The sequence below is a fragment of the Lissotriton helveticus genome, assembly GCF_964261635.1.
Source record: "Lissotriton helveticus chromosome 1_1 unlocalized genomic scaffold, aLisHel1.1 SUPER_1_unloc_7, whole genome shotgun sequence".
NCBI classification, from domain to species: domain Eukaryota; kingdom Metazoa; phylum Chordata; class Amphibia; order Caudata; family Salamandridae; genus Lissotriton; species Lissotriton helveticus.
The window spans coordinates 765,530-786,331 of NW_027611714.1; the positions used below are offsets into that span (position 1 = coordinate 765,530).

Genomic DNA, 20,802 nt, shown 5'->3' on the forward strand with positions numbered 1-20,802 from the left:
GACAGTTTTCCACCGCCCCTGATTCCTCAACCTGACCCTTGTGGCACAGGTACCATCACTCTAGGGAAGGGACAAGGACCACACACTTGAACACAATTACGCAACTACTACTGGATCCCACCCTTCTGGTGAATTCAGAAAACCATATTGTACTAGGGAGATTATTTACCCTCCCAAGCTAGGGACACCTAACTCACAGTGTATACGCACACATTTTTCCACAGAACGGACATTTAAGTAACCTTAAAAACTTTCCACAGAACGGGTATTTCTATTAATCATTAAACATTTCCATAGAACAGACATTTTTAGCAACCTGACCTGACCCATGTGGCGCAGGTATCATTACTCCAGCGAAGGGACAGGGACCATACACATTGAACACAATTACGCTGCCACCACTGGATCCCACCCTTCTGGTGAATCCAGAAAACACATTGCACTAGGGAGTTGATCTACCCTCCCGAGCTAGGGCCACCTAACTCATAGCGTACCAGAATACATTTTTCACAGAACGGACATTTAAGTAACCTCTTAAAAACAATAATCTCCTTTCTTTGCGACCCTTTACAATGCAGAGTTTTGTAGGGAGGCCAGTTATCGTTGTGGTACAGCGCAAACACAAGTCCGGATCCCACCGCTAGCCACCAGTGTAGGAAATGGGACCCCCGGCCGGCCAGGGCTTGCGCCACAGCCAGTCAGAGACCGCCACCCCTATATAAAGTCGACCCCTGCTCACCCTCTAGGTAACGCGGCGTGGGCAGTCAGGCCTATCTCGGAGGACATGTGTGAAGCATTTGCGCACGCACCCACCAACAGCAACATCCCAGGCCTCCCACAAAAGGAACTCCACACAAAGTATATATGAAAATAGTCTTTGTATTAAGAAGGACACATAGGAACACACATTGTACAAGGTGCCAGGGGCACGGGCAGGGTTTACAGGGAAGAAGGTACAGGGCAGGGCCAAGGGGCCCCTGCCAGGGGTATGCACATGATGGATCTAGCATTAGAACACATATCCACTGGGAGCTTCCTCGGACTAGGACTAGAACACATAATCACCAGGAGCTTAGCATTAGAATACGTCACGCCCCGGGGTCTCATAGAACTAGCAATAGAACTCACTCTAACCAGTATAGACATACATGAGGCAAGGTTATACAGGAGGGAAGGAATGGCAAGGTACATAACACAACAGAGGCCCCCATCAGCAGGGCAACACATAAGAATTCTCAGCATTACTTTGATAATAGTCAGCAGCGCCCCCTAGGCCAGATGGCCTTCCTGGGGCAAGGGCGCTCTAGAGTCTCGATGTCCAGAGTGGGCTGCAAGGGGCCCGGGGCAAACCTAAACGTGGCAGCGGCCCACGAAGTGCTGGGCCGCTGGGGGACTTGGACGTAGCCTTGCAGGCTCAGGGGAACAGGGGGGCAATGGTGGAGCCTCTCCCAGGCTCGGCAGGGTCAGGGACACGTGGTGGAGCCTCTCGGGGCTCGGGGGTTATAGCTTGAGCCACTCGGGCTCAGGAACACTGGGCGGAGCCTCGCGGGCTTGGAGGGCCAGAGACACATGGTGGAGCCTCCTCGGGGCTCAGGGGCAAATGGGCCCGGGGTGGAGCCTCCTCGGGGCCCAGGGAATTTAGATGGAGCCTCTCGGGGCTCAGGGGGCCAGGACACGTTGGAGCCTCCTCGGGGCTCGGGGGAGAGTGTGCAGATAGAGCCTCTCGGGGCTCAGGGGACAAGGGATGGCCAGGCGGGATCCCCCTCGGGGGACCCGGCATCAATGGGGGCCCCAGGGGCCGTGACGGAGCCTCGCGGGGCTCAGGGAGGAAGTTGCGGACAGGTGGGGTCCCCCTCGGGGGACCCGGCATCCCTGGGGGCCCCGCGGGCCTCTATGCACATGTGTGCCCACGCGGGAAGGGAGGGGCGAGCACCGGCAATGTGCTCCGACGCCCCGCCTCCCCTCCTGCAGCACTCACCGCTCCGGTCGCGCCGGTTCCTCCTCGTTCTCCGGGGCTCCCGTTCACTCCTGGGGGGCCCCGGGGGGAAGCGGCACTTCTGTTGGGGGACGCAGGGGCGCGGAGTCGGCTCCCGCTGCCCCCTGCACTGCTCGGCTCTCTCTGCCCGCCTCCACAGCTCCCCGGGCCGCCGGCCAATCAGAGCACGGCCCGGGGGAGCGTCATCAGCCAATCAGAGCGCGGCCCGGGGGCGGGCCTCACGAGGGTTCCCGGGCTGCGGCGGTGAACACCGGGGGGATTAACGAGGAGTGGGCTCCCTCGATAATTACAGCAAGGGCGGGGGCAAGCGAGGTAGGCACTCGCTGGGGGCTCGGGCCCCTCACACGATCGGGCAATTGCCGGGTGGCACCGGCTGGTGAAAGATAGCGCTCCCAGCGCTAGAAACATAAATGAAGCGTCCCAAGGCGCTAGGCCGGCAGGAGAGCGCTCCCGAGCGCTAGAAGCATTGATGAAGCGCCCAAGGCGCTAGGACAGCAGGAAAACGCTCCCCAGGGCTAGTGGCATGGAAAGCAGAGTCCATAGGAAGTCCGTAGTTCAGGAGCAGAGCAGGGCCCAGGGAGGCACGCCCTTCCCTGAGCCCAAGCAGCAGCACGACCCTGGCAGGGTCCCAAGCAGGAAGAAGAAGAGAGAGAGAGCAGAGGGCCCACCCTCCTTTTATACAGGACCTCCCTTTGTCTCCAAAAGGGGCAGGCAGGGAGAGAACCAGCTAGAACTGGTTATAAGGAATTTCTTGGTACTGGCCAGGCTAGGGACACTGGACGCACCCCAGGGGGGTGGAGCCAGCCTGGTGGGGGGAGGCCCAGCCGGCTTCAGCCAATCATACGCCAGCACACCTACTGCACACACGCACCAGGGTCTAGAAGTGGCACTTCCCTTCTAGTCACCCACATGCCGCATACATCATCTTGTAGCATTCAACCTCACGAGGGCACACATACCAAACTCGACCCGGCACGCCCCAATCATCAGGGACTACCAGAGCCACATACATTCCCCATGCATTCCTATGGGAGGCAGGTCTCTCTCACCACACACACACTCAGAAGGGGGATCACCAGTCCCAGGTCACATATAACAAGCACAAAACTTCAGGGGGGGACCTGCCAGAAGGGCCACGTCCAACACCCCTCCTGTATAATGCTTTAGTCCAGTGTGAATTCTCATGTGAAATAACATTGTATTCAAGACTAAACCTTATCTGACATTCAGAACACACATAAATGATGTTCACTCTTCTAGTGAGCACCTTGCACAAGTCCAAACAACCCTTATGGTGATGGTTGTAAACTCAACCTTTGTAGCAGGGATTCTGTACCTATACAGAACTGTGCATAGAGACCCAGAACATCAGTGAATGAGGGTGTGCCAAAAACTCACCTCAGTATCCAAAATCCCCTACCAGACTAGCAACCAGTGTCTCATTGGTTCTTTCTCATCCCCAATGATTAGACAACCCAGAACATGAACTCAGAACACCTCAGGTAAAGTGGAATACATGAACACTCTTTCGTCATACCAACATATCAGTCGAGAACGAGGAGTAAATGAAGACACGTGCAATTTTGAAATGTTTATTTCTAATGCCGTGTTCTCAAGCGCAGTGTCTTAGATAATACAAGGAAACATTATCAAGAACAAGGTTATCAGCATTGTTACTATTCCATAAAATACAAAAGGAGAAAGCATGTCGAAATGCTAATAGTAAAAGGTTACATTAAACGTAAGTTTACCCTCCCTAGTCAGTATATTATATTATATCTAAAGAAGGTCTCTTTTGGGTTTAGAAGGGCAGACCCATACCTCTTGGTCTTAGCAGAAACGGATCACATCATCTCCTGCACCAACACTCAGCATACGAATCTCCATCAAGTGTGTTTTACTTCTCTGTGCAGTGCATTATTAAACCCGCTCAATCCCAAAGTTGGCCACAGCTGCAAATGTGTTATGTCTAGACCGTGCGCTGATCAACTCGAACAACAAGCACTGTGTTGGAAAACCTTGAAGGCCTCGGCACTCACTGTACAGACATAGATTATCAAGCAAACCTTGTTATTCTCACGTCAAGCAAAATATGCAACTGGGCGAAAAGCTGTAATAACATAATGTGCCGTGTGCAGAGGCAGCAGAAAAGGAAAATGGCTTTTAAACTTGTAAAACGCTCATGCTAACTTAACACAGTGTGAAGGTATAATTACAAACACGTGACACCTTATAGACCAGCTATCCTAGGGGTAGCATGGACAGAGCAGTCTTAGGCTATAACTCTATAGCTGTTTTACCATATGTAACACCTTGAATACCAAATGAAAGGGGCACCACACAGGATATATATAAAATATATATGTATTTATTCACTAACCCACTCCTCTGAACTCTTTATGAGGAAAGAGGCAAAAGCACATAACAAGTTACACTTAGAAATACTTTAAATAGCACAATTTACAGTTAGGCCCTAGGGGCGCGTAAAACCATATACTAAGTAAGTGGTATAAGAACCACGACTGGTGAAAGGAGAAGGCCTAGGGAATCGCTGGGGCTACACTATCTGACCCTTAGGTTAGGAGTAGGAGGCCCACAGGCGGCGCGTGCAGAGTTGGAACACTCACGCGGGAGTCAAAAGAAAGTCTATGGGAACTTAAAAGGTAAGTAATTATAGTTTTAGGACACTTCTGGTTTAAATAGGAGGAAACTACAAGCAAATCTGGACACTAGGATAGTCAATCCCTACAGGAGCACCGAAGTACTCGCCTTACCTCACCGACGGGCTGCGGGTGCATAGGTGTCAAAGTGTGTCTGGTTTCGCCGTTGATTCCAATGGAGCCGTGAAGAAAGATGCTGCAGGCGACCAGGAGGAAGATGTCCGGGTGGATCCAAGGGTGGATCGAAGTTGAAGAAGGACCTGAAAGCAGAGGGGACAGAGTCTAGGTCACTAGCCAGTGACCGGGTGGAATCAGGAAGCAACCAGACGTCGTCGAGGAGCAATCAGGTGCTGTCGTGAAGCTGGTCTCTGCAGCCACGCGGACCAGGAGGTGTCGAGGACGACCAGGCGCTGGAGAGGAGCTGTCCCACGAAGGTTTTCGCAGAAGGAGGGGTCGACTTCAAGATCGGAGCCAACAAGCCTAAGCAAAGGCAACCCACGCAGGATACACAAAAGGCTTCTGGTGCAGACCAGGAGGGTCTGAGGTACTTCACCTTTTCAGGGAAGCAAGTGCCAGTCTGGAACAACCAGACCAGCGATGGATTTCTTAAAGGATCGTCGTCACAGGGCTACTAGCCAACCGGCCAGCAACCGGGACAACGCGTTGAGTAGAACACAAGCAGAAGGGCCCCACGCAGAACACGTGGAGTGTGGAGGGCTGATCTTCGGTGCAGGTGGTGCTCATTGTCGGGGTGTCTCGGTCCCCAGTGCACAGCTTCGAGGATGCCTCAGGAGCTGCGCTGGTAGCAAAAAGAAGGACTTTTCAAGATGTCCGGTCCACGAGGTCCAACGCCGTCCAGGTGCTCATCTGTGCTGGAGTCGTGCAGTGGGGTCAGAGGGCTCAGGGAGTCAGGATCTTGTCAGGCTATGAGCTTGGGTTCCGGCGGGAACGGGGGCAAAGCAAGCCGTCGAGTTGCTGGATGGTGCCTGGTTGCCCAGGGTGGTCACTCCTTGGCCACAAGGGAGATTCTTCAGTCTTCAGCTTAGGTGAATGTCGAAGGGTCCAGAGTTTCGTCTTCAGTTCGATTCCAGGATTAATCTAAAGTCTCCTGTCTCAGCTCCTATCTTTATACAACTAAAGTGGGCTGGTTTACCTACTAGGTCCCTCCTATGGGTGGGACCAGGAAGGGGGGTGGTTACACCCCCTTTCCTTTGTCCAGTTTCGCGCCAGAGCGGGGGCAGGGGTGCCCCAGCAACCGGTTTGAACTGGGGTATGCATGGAGCACCTAGAGTGCTCCAGGCAGTGTGTTTCTTTTCAACCCTCCCTGTCCTAATACACAAACTCCTGTCTGGGGCGGTGCTCGCACCTCTCCAGGCAGGAAACCTATTGTCCAGGCCTCCCTCGCTGGATGGACTCCCAGCAGCAGAAGGTCAGACTTGTGTCTGGGGCAGCAGCGTCCATTTTGTAACGCTGGGGCTCTGGTTAACTTTAACCGTGATCGTCAGAACTAACATGTCTTCTCCCTCTAGAAGGGCGGAATGCTACCCCCGTCGCCAGAATTGGCGAGGGGGTAGTATTCCAAAGTGTATGACACCTTACACGACATGTTTCGATAAAGCCAAACCAAAGTTAGCATTAACCGCGAGGATTAAAATGCACTTAAGAGTATATGGTTTGGCAATATCATAGAACAGCTATAAGGAAGCAGTTCCGAACGCTGCAGACAGGCTCAGCTCATGCTAGAGCACCATCTCACATATAACCAAGCACTCTGCCTTCAGGATTGTTAAGGCCTGCCATAGGAGTGACTTATAGGTTACTATGTGTCTATATGTATGTAGGTATAGGAATACTACACCTATGCAAGGGGTGATTACACAACCTTGCCCCAGCTGAGTGAAAAGCCAGTTGTGTCTGGGTGGCCAGCCAGGTGTGGCATAATACATGCTGCAGCCCCTGGTAGGCCTTGGTTGCACCTATGCCCTGAGTACCTAGGGTACACTATACAGGGACTCATAAGGTGAACCAATATCCAAATGTGTATGTACCTAAGGTACATGGATTCCATTTTAAGGAGAGAGCCGATAGTTGGCCTGGGATCCTGCTATTCAGGGCCCAGGCTAAGTCGAAAACCAGCTAAACACTAGGCAAAAAGTTGGGGGTAACCATAGTCAGATATCCACCTTCCTACAGTGTGTTTTCTTATGGCGCTTGTAACCATCTCTACCTCTGAATATTTTCTGACATTTAGAGCACTGATAATTTAATTCACCAGTGTGGATTCTCACATGTTCAGTGAGATGAGATTTTTGGCTGAAACATTTTTGGCATTCGGAGCACTGATAAGGTTTTTCCCCAGTGTGGGTTCTTATATGCGGAGTGAGACTACTTTTTTCACTGAAACATTTGTCACATTCAGTGCACCGATAACGTTTTACCCAAGTGTGGGTTCTTATATGCTGTGTGAGACGGATTTTGACTCTGAAACATTTCTGGCATTCAGAGCACTGATAAGGTTTTTCCCCAGTGTGGGTTCTTATATGCGGAGTGAGACTACTTTTTTCACTGAAACATTTGTCACATTCAGTGCACCGATAACGTTTTACCCAAGTGTGGGTCCTTGTATGTTTAGTGAGTCTCATTTTGTCACTGAAACATCTCTGGCATTCAGAGCACTGATAAGGTTTTTCCCCAGTGTGGAATCTCACATGTGCAGTTAGAAGTGATTTAAGTTTGAAATCTTTTGGGCGTTCAGAGCACTGATAAGTTTTTTCCCCAGTGTGGGTTTTTATATGCAGCGTGAGATGTCTTTTTTCACTGAAACATTTCTGGCATTCAATGCACTGATAAGGTTTTTACCCAGTGTGGGTTCTTGTATGCAGAGTGAGACTACTTTTTATACTGAAACATTTCTGGCATTCAGAGCACTGATAAGGTTTTTCCCCAGTGTGGATTCTTATGTGCCGTGTGAGACTACTTTTTAAACTGAAGCATGTCTGGCATTCAGAGCACTGATAAGGTTTTTCCCCAGTGTGGAATCTCACATGTTCAGTTATATGTGATTTAAGTTTGAAATCTTTTGGGCATTCAGGGCACTGATAAGGTTTTTCCCCAGTGTGGGTTCTTATGTGCCGTGTGAGACAGCTTTTTTGAATGAAACATTTCTGGCATTCAGAGCACTGATAAGGTTTTTCCCCAGTGTGGGTTCTTATATGCTGAGTGAGACGGATTTTGACTCTGAAACATTTCTGGCATTCAGAGCACTGATAAGGTTTTTCCCCAGTGTGGGTTCTTATATGCTGAGTGAGACTGCTTTTTTCACTGAAACATTTGTCACATTCAGTGCACCGATAACGTTTTTCCCCAGTGTGGATTCTCATATGTTCAGTGAGATGACATTTTTGGTTGAAACTTTTTGGGCATTCAGCGCACTGGTAAGGTTGTTCCACAGAGTGGGTTAATGCATGTCGAGATAGACTTGGTTTGTTACAAAACCTTTTCTGGCATTCAGCGCACTGGTAAGGTTTTTCCATAGAGTGGGTTAATGCATGTTGATATAGACTCGCTTTGACTCTAAAGCTTTTCTGGCATTCAGAGCACTGATAAGGTTTTTCCCCAGTGTGGATTCTTATGTGCCGTGTGAGACTACTTTTTAAACTGAAGCATGTCTGGCATTCAGAGCACTGATAAGGTTTTTCCCCAGTGTGTACTCTCACATGTTCAGTTATATGTGATTTAAGTTTGAAATCTTTTGGGCATTCAGGGCACTGATAAGGTTTTTCCCCAGTGTGGGTTCTTATGTGCCGTGTGAGACTGCTTTTTTGAATGAAACATTTCTGGCATTCAGAGCACTGATAAGGTTTTTCCCCAGTGTGGGTTCTTATGTGCTGAGTGAGACTGCTTTTTTCACTGAAACATTTGTCACATTCAGTGCACCGATAACGTTTTACCCAAGTGTGGGTCCTTGTATGTTTAGTGAGTCTCATTTTGTCACTGAAACATCTCTGGCATTCAGAGCACTGATAAGGTTTTTCCACAGTGTGGAATCTCACATGTGCAGTTAGAAGTGATTTAAGTTTGAAATATTTTGGGCATTCAGAGCACTGGTAAGGTTTTTCCCCAGAGTGGATTCTCATATGTTCAGTGAGATAACATTTTTGGTTGAACCTTTTCTGACATTCAGCGCACTGGTAAGGTTTTTCCATAGAGTGGGTTAATGCATGTTGATATAGACTCGCTTTGACTCTAAAGCTTTTCTGGCATTCAGAGCACTGATAAGGTTTTTCCCCAGTGTGGATTCTCATATGCTCAGTGAGATAAGATTTACGCCTGAAACCTTTTTGCACTGATGTAATGGCAGTAACTGAGGGCGTTTGAACGTGCACAGTACTATTGTGGATCACCAGTCGCAGAACATCAGTTCCTTTTACCCTTTCTATGTTTGGTGTAAGGTTAAGGATTGTAGTTTTGAAGATGAGGATTTATTTACATTACCTATAGTGCAACGGTGATCCTTTAATCCATTTTTATATTTAACAGTTGTACATATCACTCTTGCACAACAGATAATGTTGAGGCGATTTACATAGAATTACAGAACAGTACACAATAAAAAGGAAACAATCTGAGATGGTCATTAACACAATAAAGTGGTGAATTTTTAAGGTATTCGCAAGAGTGAGCAGAGTGGGTCGAGGTGTTATATCCCGAAGCAGATAGTCTCAAACTTGCGTAACTGTAAAAACGGTTGTTGAACAAAGGTGATTTTCCAATCTTTTAGTTGTTAACGTGTCAGCTTCGGAGTCTTCTTTCAGTGTCTTTTCTTTGATGGTATCCAGAAGAAACCTTTAGTTGTAACTTTCTTTTATGCAGTGTGTGTTTCCTCTCTGGAATTACATGATGCTTTAGATGAACGTTATTCTGTCATGCTGAGGCAATGTGTCTTTCTGATAATATTTCAGATGAGGATGCTGAAGCGGTCTTTCTACATTATTTCTGATGCTGTGTGCACAGATATGGCTTTGCTCTGGGTTAATGAAATGCAAAATTAGAGACTTCACTTACAGGTATAGTACTTTCCTCGCCACACTTAGATTTTTGGAAATTGTTTAAACGTAGAATGCCGGATGTCCTTCAGTTTTTTAAAATAATCCTTCTTATGGCACTGACATTCAGTTGCTTAGTGCTAAATCTTGCTTTCTTCGTCCGTAATTTCAATCACCTATAGTATTAAAATTAAATAGTTAATACATGTGCATTTCCAAAAATATAATTTACAAGCCAAATCAATGCAGAATTTTGAAAATGCTGAGCTGTTTTTCAGACAGAGCAGAGTGTAGAATGGTAGCAAGAGAGTACTTGGATGTAGGAGTGAGGATTTGTAGAATTTTTAACATTTTATTAAGCTCACAAAGGATACATTTACCCTATAAAGTTGCAACATAGAATCCCAAAGGCAGATATGAAAGTCATATGGACTGGCACCAAACAGATATTAAAAAATATACACTATTAATTAATTTGTAATGCAGATTTCTGGGACGGGAATGGCTCCTCTACGGACAACAGGCGTTTTCCCCTGCCCTGAGTTACCACCTACTTGTATCTGGTTTCCTGACTTTTGAGTTCTGGCCTCTGCCGCACGCAAATCTATTGTGTGCTGCGAGGACTATGCCTAGACCTATCCCTCAACTTTGGTCCAGAGTGTGAATCAAGGGCAATGAAATTAAGGCGTACTTTCATGTGTTCATTTTATTCCACTTGATTATCAGTTGTTAGGTTTTTCTGCACCTGGATTTACTGGATGCAGAAAACCAGGACACAATCTTTTTCCAGACAGAAAAATTAGACTGAAAAGACGCACAAGACTCTGGGTGCAGCAGAAGCAGCCAATGCTTATGCTGGTTTTTTTTCACTAACTGGGGGAAACACACAATTCTTCCCTCTGTTGGTGTTCACAGTTGTTGTCGGCCTGTGATTCGGCGTTGAGTGCAGAGCGTATCGATTAGAGCCGAGGGGCCGAGCCGAAGAGGAGTTGACGAGCAAGCGGAGCGGAGCCTGGGACGACTGCCAGGGTTTGTTTTGTGACCGGTTCCTGCTTCACCCGCGTCCTGTTATACAGGCTCATTAAGTTCTACGGATCTGCTTTGGGGGCACGAACGGACGCTACCGGCACCGCGGTGCTAAGGCGCTTGTGGTGCTGCTCGTGCGGCGGCTGCTGCAAGGCACAGAGGAGCCTTTAGCCTGCCACCTTATTTATGTCAAAAATTTGTTCATTAATTTTTTTTCCACAGTCCACAGGCATAAATTACATCATCACTTGGTCCCACACAGGGGATCAGAAAGTCTGGGGAACTGGGTTCGAGTCTCGGTAATGTCGCTAAAACATCCTGTGATTCTGGGCAAATCACTTAATCTCCCCGTGCCTAACAAAAATGAATGTGTGTCCTTATGTAACGTAACTGGTGCTATGTAAAGCGCTCTGATAACCTAATCGGTTCAAGTTCGCGCTATATAAAAACTCGAACAAAAAAAAATATATAAACCAGCTCCTCCTCTTATTAGATAAGCCAAATGAAAGATACGGCTTCTAAGTGCCCCGGAGATGAGATAGAAAGATAAAAAAAGAAGATCATGCAACTTTGCTAAGCCTGCAGATAGGTCTAAAGAAAACTTAACGGGCTTCTGTAACGGTAATTTCTCCAGGTTGCTCCACCGAGGTGTTGTATGCGGAATAGCCAAAAAGCGTGGACAAACGCATCTTAACATGGGATAAGTAATTATGATTCTAACAAGGAACAAAGAAAAAAAAAAAAGAAAAAAATCCACCCTCCACCCCACCCGTGGTGGCGGTGTGTTCATACTAACGAGAGGTTGGTCGACACTGGGATTGTGATCAAAACTGGAAGAGGTGGCGGGCTCTGATGGTGGAGGGACACACCGCAGACGGACGGCCCTGGGAGAGGAAGGAGACAAGGGGGCCCCATTTAAATTCGAAATTCTTATAATTATCCCTGAAAATATCAGCCATACGGTTTAGACTAAGCAGTCTCCAAAGACGCGAGTGCCATAGGGAAATAGTTGGAGCCTCCCTTCTCTTCCAGGCGGCTGCCAGGGTGATCTTAGCTGCCCCATACGCACCACTCTTAAAGTATGGACTCCTTTTCCATCCGCATTCACTCCAATCCATTTCAATCCAACTTTCCCCCCGGCCCAACATAAGGGACCCTTTGATGCCCGGAGAAGGGGAGGCTGCTTAGCTCTAATACATTTGTTCCACAATTTCGATCCCCTTACTTTTGATCAATGTCAAAGGCACTTTGAATTGAAGAACACGGAAAGATATCAGTATATCCAATTGATGCACTGGGCCCTCACACCTCAGATATGGGAGGCTGCTACTCCACCTCTCACAAAATTTGAGGCCTTTCTCACCAAGACTGCTAACATGAAAGGGGTGATCTCATTTATCTATAGCTTCCTCCTTAAAACAGTGCTTTCCCCACGCCCCCGGTATATGTCTATGTGGGAAGACTTAATTCACCGTCCTATTTCCGATGAGGAATGGACGCATCTATGGTCTGACATCACACGCTTCAATCATTCCTCAGAACTCAGGGAACTGCCGCCTGATTTTATGTATACACAAAGCATTGAGCAGAGCAGAGCTGAGCAGAGGAGTGGAGGGAAGTGCCTACATCTGCCGTCTGTAGAGGGACTGGCTCTGGATCCCGCTCTTGCCCTTGAACAATTGCCAGCATTCTCCCTTGTACTCTTGACAGGGATGAATAGCAACGAACAAGCAATGAACAGTGAGCGGTGAGTGACAAGTGGCAAGAGGTGTGTGGCATGTGGCGAGTAGTTAAGGTTGATCCGTCCGTAAGTCGCTGAGCCATTGGAGTCTGTAACAAGTCTGTAATACAAAATCTGAGAAATTATGCAAAGGGGAAAGTGACAATAGACTTTGACCCTGTTAAAGCACCCCTCGACCCCTGATTTACTATGCATGCCTAGACTACAGCCCTACCCGGAGCCCGGATATTAATCAATTGATTGATTAATTAGTTCATTAAATAAGTAACCAGCAGCACCGACGGATTCTGTGCTGAGATGTGCTTTGGGGGTGTTTTCCCTTGGAGGTGTTTGGAGGTGTTTTTGTCCAATCAAAGCACCGTTTGGTCTTGTCACTGGCCCGTTTGATTCTCTGAAAGAAGCAAGACTTCTTCACCTTAGAGGGTGTATTATGAGGTCAGGAAAGGAGCAGCCACCTTTCCCTCCTATCAAAAGGAAAAGAAAAATACAACAAACACTAATATTAAATATGTTTAAAATAAAACAGACAGGTGACATATAGTCCATTGGGGAACTGGGAAAGTAGCTGTCAAAGTTTGATTTTATGAAAGATCCAACTGGTGCTATGCTAACATTGCTAACTAACCCATGTGTTCTTCAAACTCCAATTAAACCACTGAGTAGAACAAATATTATATCCCCTAAGCAAGGAGTAAGTGAACGAGGCCACCCTGAGTCTGAAGCTGAAGTCGAACGAATGTCAAATTCAACTAAGGACCAAGTCAACCACTGGGGTCAAATAATGGACCTAGAAATGTTAACTATTCCACTTACTGGTCATTCACAACAAAAGGACACAAAATGCACAAATCTAACAATGGGAGATACTCAGCACTTACTACCAACTAGGCAGCCAATGCCAATAGAAGTGCAAGTAAAAATCAGAAAAGCTAACGGTATAGGGAAACCATCTAATTTGGGCCAAATAAATCAACGAGAGCAAGAAGCTCCAAATGAACTAAATGGTGGGGTGAAAATCATAAGGGAAGCCAATACCCCACTGAAATCAGATCTTACTCGTCTAAAATAAATTCAGGTAAAAACAGGACCAGCCGAAATGTAATCAAAATAACGGATCTCAAATTAATAAGGACGAATACAACAGCAACCCAGAAACTCTGCAGCGTTGGAGTACTCCGTATCAAAAAGACGTTTTCAATAGCAGTCCACAATTCATTAATTCTTGTGACGAGGACATGATTTTCAAGGACAACAAAAAGAGGAGTATAAGGACCTATCATTCATAAATGGGCAACACCATAGCCCAGGTACTCAGGTACCAGGAAGTGGGAACGCAGGAGCAATTTGGGATTTATTCTTCAAAACCTCGCAATTAACTCTGGAAGCTTTAACATATCAGTCCAACAAAAAGGAGGTCCAAATAGATCGAGCGCTATGGCATCCTCTGTTACCGAAATTGAGCAGAAGATAACAACGTAAAATAATCTAATAGTAAGGGCACAAACCCAGCCAATATCTACGTATGCAGAGTGTAGTTGTGCCCACTAATTAACAAACTAGCTACCATTTCGGATATTTAAAAAACAATAATTGACGATGTAAAAGTGAATTTTCCTAATGAGGGAATTCAAACCATCAAGACTGACTGCCCCTCTAAAGGTACAATAAAATGTAAAGACAATACAGTTGTTGTTAAAGAAAAAATAGATGATAAAACAAAAGATCAAGAAGTGATAAAACTATGCTCGACACAATCAACAATGACAGATGCAGCTCCGGACGTTCATCTATCAAAAAGACAGAGGAAAAAACAACAGAAAGCAAGAAATAAGCTTCTAAAAGTATAAAAAATACAAATGCATCAGATATAGTGAGATTGAACACTGGAAACAACGATGACCAAATATCATATTGTGAAGGTGAGGGTAAACAAATGTCTCCAACAAAACCCTTCTACCCTCTATTTAATAAGGATCTATCGGAGGTACAAGCAGTTATGAAAAATAAATGCCTAAACAATCAAGCTGATAGTATAAAAATGATAGAGAATGGGAAAATTCAGTCCTTAGAAATGCTGCAAGTGGAGGAAAGTAATAAACAGGTGCAAAATAAGACATCACAATTGGAAACAAATAGAGCAAAGAGGGAGAGTATCAGAGGGGATCAATCAATCAATCAATCAATCAATCAATCAAGCATTTGTATAGCGCGCTACTCACCCGGAGGGTCTTAAGGCGCTGGGGGAGGGGGGTCTGCTACTGCTCGAACAGCCAGGTCTTGAGTTGCTTCCTGAAGGAGAGGTGATCTTAGGTCAGGCGGAGGTGGATGGGGAGGGAGTTCCACGTCTTGGCAGCCAGGTAGGAGAAGGATCTTCCTCCCATGTTGGCTCTTCGGATGCGTGGAACGGCGGCGAGGGCGTGGCTGGTCGATCGTAGTTGACGGGTGGGAGTGTAGAAGGTCAGGCGGTTGTTGAGGTACCTGGGGCCCAGGTCATGGAGGGCCTTGTGTGCGTGGGTGATGAGTCGGAACATGATTCTCTTGCTGACGGGGAGCCAGTGCAGGTCTCTCAGGTGTCCGGAGATGTGGCTGTGTCTGGGGATGTCCAGGATGAGTCGTGCGGAGGCGTTCTGGATGCGTTGGGAGTCTTTTCTGTAGTTTGGCTGTGGTTCCGGCGTAGAGGGTGTTTCTGCAGTCCAGTCGGCTGGTGACGAGTGCCTGGGTTACCGTCTTCCTGGTTTCGGTGGGGATCCATCGGAAGATCTTTCGGAGCATGCATAGGATGTTGAAACATGAAGATGAGTCGGCGCTGACTTGTCTGGTCATCGAGAGGGAGGAGTCCAGGATGAAGCCCAGGTTGCGTGCGTGCTCCGTTGGTTTGGGTGCTCTGCCCAGGGCAGGGGGCTACCAGGAGTCGTCCCAGGCAGAGGGTGATGATCCAAGGATGAGGACTTCCGTCTTGTCTGAGTTCAGTTTCAGGCGGCTGTTCATCATCCACTCGGCTACGTCTTTCATCCCTTCGTGTAGGTTGGTTCTGGCGGTGGGATGAAACGAATAGAGATTTGTTAAGTGGTGCAGGTAATTTTTACGCCGGAATATAAATCGAGGGGTAATAATGAAACAACTTGCAAACATCCGGACCCAACACAAGATGGCAGGAGTATTCAAAGCATGTGCATCTACAGCATACATGCATCGAACAGAGGATTAATGGCCCCAAATCCCTGCCGTGGTATCTGGTCATGTTGTGGCTGAATGTGCCATGTGATGTGGCAGGCTATAGTGCTTGGTGTGATTTGGTCATTTTTGACAAGGTGGCGTGCTGAACGGTTAGGCAAATTTTGAATTTCTTTGTTTTTGGGATCGTGTAGTGCGGTACCTACTGTATGATGTAAATAAATTACATCGCTAATATACTATACGGATGTAGGGTGAGTGTTATTAGGGGCGAAGCCTTGCTGATTATATGCAGAATAACAGATCTGGGAGGTCACTACCGACTAGGGCAGGTTAGCAGCTGCACAGGCCTTGGGCATTGATCCTATTGAGGATAATATGTGACGGGCCACTGGTGACTGGAGCTGGCTAGCAACAACGCTGGCCTCTGGTATTCATTACAAGCAGGGTAACAATGCATGTCAATATTGACTGGAACTGGTTGGCAGTAGAGTTAACCTCTGGATTTGAATATTTGCAGGATTTAAGGTACAGGGGTCACTACTGACTGGAGTTACTTAGCAGGATAATAGGTCTCTGGGAGCCAATACTGCCTGAAGCTGGTTAGTATGATCACTAGTCCCAAGGTGCTACGAATGACTCAAGTTGGCTAGAATGATAACAGGTCCCAGGGGCCAGTACTAACAGGAGCTGGCTAGTAGGCTTACATACAGGTCCAAGGGGCCACTACTGACTGGAGCCGGCTAAAAGAATAACAGGCCCAAGGGTGGTGGGGGTGCGAGTGGCACCAGTGACTGGAGTTGGCTAGAAGTATTGACAACCTTTGGTATTGATTAAATGCAGGATTCCAGGTCACAGGAGGCACTGCTGAATACAGCTGGATGGCAGCAGTGGTGGCCTCTAGGAAGAAGGAATTGAGAAAGCATAACTGGATATACTGGTTTCTTTAATACCGATAATTGTTTACACATCATACACATCAATGCCACAACGTGCATTGATATATTACATTACCAAATTACAATATTCTTATATAATTTGATGTGTCTGTTCGCCTTAATATGCCTGCAAAGTTATATGATTCTATTAGGGCCCAGAACCATTTATTTAGTGAAGTCCATCTGCACACTTTCCTGCATCGTGTAGTAAATTGAATATTGACAAACAGAAGTGTTATTTCCAGAAACAGTGAATTCTGCAGCTTGTGTATCTTTTATCTGCACCTTACGGACTCCTCACATTCCTCTCGAAAGAAGATCCTGCCTCCTACTCATTAGTGTTGTTTTAGTAACTGTTTCTATCACGTGTTCATGTTTAATTGACTTGTATTAGGAGAAAAGTGTATAAAAATACATGGGGAGCATTAGCATTATATACTCCAACTTGCTTTAGGGTGGATGCTCTCGTCCATTGCAAAGACAATTGTCACATGTTAATTTGCTTGGCCTTTTGCTATTTTTGCATTAAATGTATGATAGATTTGTTGGCCCCCAGGTGTGTTGTGTTTTATTTTACATATCATAAGAGATGAAGAGGAAAATGACAGTCCAGTATACACATTCTTCATATAAATCAACTAACAGTATACTGTTCTGGAGGTTCAGTCCCACAGACATTATCTCTAACTGAACACCCTAGGAAGCATGTGCTTTTCAAACCAGTTGCCCTCTGGAGCGGCGTCCTCGCTATTGGATAAGTCAGTTTGTCCTGAATTTTAGGAGGGTTACCGTATCTAGTGCACTCTGTTAGACAGCGCTCACCTGTGGTAGTAAGATGGTAATAGGCACCTTATCACCTATGCACGGTACAGGGCTTTGAGTTACAGAGCTCCTCACGCTGTGGAGAAGATTAGGTCACATTTACCCGTTTTCCCATATTTGGTCCTGATGAAATGCCAACAGATTGCTCCATGACTACACAAGGCATGAAAAATGTGGACCTGACGTATAGACCCCAGCTTACCAGCAGGCCCATAGGTGATCGATACTTTCACACAGTGATAGGGGCCATTAGATCCTCAATTTCTCTGCCACTGTTTTTAATCTCAACATGGACCAGGAAGATTACATTAACTATATTGTAGCAACTGGTCGATAGTTGATCTTATATTTAGCCTTCACCAATCTCACATCTTATGACACAACATCCTCTGTCCTACTATGCTCATCCGGCATACTTAATAAAAGATCTCCAACAAAGTGCCCTCTGGTGGTGCCCGCCAGGCATTGTAGCACCTGCCTGGTGAGGAGTATAGCCCAATGATGAAGCATATCACCTTCAGGTGAGTGAACACAACTTGCCTTAAAAGCACATGCTTCCTAGGGTGCCTGCGTTCAGTTACAGATAATGTCTCTGGGACTGAACCTCCGGAACAGTATACTGTGATTTGATTGTGTTTTATTTTAACAAATGTACATAGCAGATATTGGCCGTTCCTGGTTTCACAAAAATGATGGGATACCTGCCTCCGAGCGCACTTCTTACAGACGAGTATGGGGTTATCATGTTGCTGCTACAAGCTCCTTACCTGTGTGAGTTATCAGGATTGATGCAGGGAGAAGACCGAAACCAGCCACACATGGAGATCAATGACAAATACTGAAGATTAACAGAGCTTCCAAGCTGGTGACCATTACTTAATTGACCCTGACAATAAAAGAAACGTTTTTAGTATTCTGGTGACTCATGACCATAAAACACAAAGGTTATAAATTCAATATTGTGTCAAATACTTAAAAAATGGAACTGGGTGTGCTGAATCAGATGTTGCCCCAGGTCATGCGTGACACCTTTCACCACTATTGCTTATGGGACTTGTAGTTTTGTTCTTCTCATTAAAAGGATGGGTTCTAAAGTCCCAGTGATCTCCTCTTTGCCTTAATCTTGGAACCACTGGCTGCCTTGACACGCACAACACCACTATATCATGGGATAACATGGGAGGTGGGCTGGGAAGACCGTATCTCCTTGTATACCGATGATTTGTTGCTCTACATGAAATCCCCAACAGCATCCCTGCAGACCCTTCTGGATATACTGACCGGCTTCGGGGAGCAATCCGGCTACATGATTAACTGGTCTAAATCATTGCTCTACATATTGCGCGGCCCGACTCCTACCCTGCCCCCAGACTGCCCAGTACAAATAGCTTTTCCGCTAGATAATCTCGTCACATTGACCTAGTACATACACCACCAGAGCATAGTACCCTTAGCCCAAACCAACAATCCTTGGGGTATCCACCAACAACCCTGTATTGGGACATCCCAGTATTTTCTACTGTCATTCCCCTGGTCCCAGATCATATCTGAGAGGGGTCCTCCTTTTATTTACTCAGTACAAATAGCGACCAGGGGATTTAAATATCTGGGAATCTACATTACACCTCAGGCCACCACTTTTATGGCGGAGAACCTATTGAAGCCACTCCATAGACTAAAATCAGATGTATCCCACTGGCGGTCTCTCCTGCTTACCCTGCTAGGTAGAGCGGCTCTTTAAAATGTTGGCGCTTCCCATATTTCTCTATGCACTACAAAACACGCCTTTCCCGGTCCCGCTCTCATATTTCCAATCTATCAATGCCGAAGTGGCGACTTTACTGTGGGATGGACGCCCGGCCCGAATAGCGCACCCCAAACTGTCTCGGAGCTGGTATGATGGGGGTATAGCACTTCCAAGTGTCAAACTGTATTACTGGGCGGCTCAACTAGTGGTAATCCATCAGTGGTTGCATGCACCCCACGACGACCCAGCTTACAGACTGGATAGGGAGATACTACCGGCTGACCACCTGAAGAGGGCTTTATACACCACTAAGAGACGCCTGGCGCTGACTGGCCCCACGGCCCACACGATTCGTATATGGCACACGGGCCAGAAGGCATTACAGGGAGTGCTCACGCTGGCTACTCCACTCTGGGAAACAAGACGCTTGGCACCTTAGCAAACACCAAAGGGTTTAGACACTGGGACCTCATAGGTATCAAACATTGGGGACTTATGGGTTCGGGGGGAAATCCTCTCCTTCGCTGCGCTCAAAGAAAAATACGGCATGGCTGACACGGAGTTGTACCGCTACTCCCAAATCAGGCACACACTCCGGGGTGCCATTACCCCCGAAACCACGTTGGTGGACGCCTCCCCACTGGAGGACAGGCTCCTCACAGATCATTTAGATAAGAAAGCCATTTCCCTACGTACCGGAAACAACTGGTCAACAACCTACCTGACCCTACAGTGGTGCTGCGCAGGAATCAGGCTTCCGATCAGGCCACAGTACGGAATCAGCAATGACACTCATAATTGATGACGCGCTTCAAATTCTTGATCAGAAGGGTACTTGCCTCCTCATCCTACTCTACCTCTCATCAGCCTTTGATACGGTCAAACACTAGAACTTACTCGATCTGCTGAGTCTCAGAATGGGTCTATCAGGGACAGTACTCAAGTGGTATACCTCCTTTCTACATAATCGGACTCAGAAATTTAAGATTAACAATACCATGTCCACACCCGTTCCAGTAACACTAGGTGTTCCACAAGGATCCTCCCTATCCCAAACATTGTTCAACCTAGTCATGGAACCACTCACCGCACTACTTCAAGCATCTAATGTGCAATTTCACATGTACGCAGACGATACCCAACTGTACCTTAAAATACACACCCCAGAAGATGGGTGTGTAATCTTTACGCCAGGCTCTCTCGCTCTGGCGGAGAGATTGTTTCAGTAACCGAAGAGCATCATTGAACCAAGGAGCACCTTTGCCCTTGTCCAAGATTCTCACCTTACGTGCGTTCTTGCATTGATTGCATCAGATTCTCCCAGTGGCAAGTGGGAGATTGAACTTGGGAAAAAAACGACTCGGACTGGATGGAGACACTTGCATCAGCGAGAGAGGCCGCAATCCCCTCCTGTTTGAGATTGGTGCAGCTTAAAATCCTGCACCCGGTCTACTACTCCCGCACAGTGATACACAAAATAGGGCGGGTGCCTGATCCACTCTGCCTCAGGGGATGTGGTCAAGCCGGTACTTACTACCATACGTTATGGACGTGCCCCAAAATACAATCATACTGGGAATACGTGCTGGAGCAACTCTCGGAAGTGAGTGGGGTGGAGGTACTGGCAGATCCTCGTTGTATCTTGAACATATG

The 20,802-nt window shown here is 47.0% G+C and overlaps 2 protein-coding genes across 3 annotated transcripts in view; one reads left to right on the plus strand and one right to left on the minus strand.

Annotated features, from left to right (window-relative positions):
• The window catches only part of LOC144806428 (uncharacterized), a 369,061-nt gene that overhangs the window by 278,305 nt on the left and 69,954 nt on the right, over nucleotides 1-20,802 (minus strand). The window contains exons 4-5 of one of the 2 annotated variants that reach the window (XM_078672795.1): nucleotides 18,170-18,288; nucleotides 3,572-9,877 (exon numbers count right to left, since the gene is read on the minus strand). The exons of the other annotated variant lie outside the window; for it this stretch is intronic. Of the exons in view, the coding sequence (XP_078528921.1) occupies nucleotides 7,512-8,960 (1,449 nt within the window). The 5' untranslated portion in view covers nucleotides 8,961-9,877; nucleotides 18,170-18,288 and the 3' untranslated portion in view covers nucleotides 3,572-7,511. Of the gene's footprint in view, nucleotides 1-3,571; nucleotides 9,878-18,169; nucleotides 18,289-20,802 lie in introns of those variants that run through there. 2 annotated transcript variants of the gene reach the window in all.
• Nucleotides 1-20,802, plus strand: part of LOC144806430 (uncharacterized) — a 342,683-nt gene that overhangs the window by 98,412 nt on the left and 223,469 nt on the right. The gene's annotated exons all lie outside the window — the stretch shown is intronic.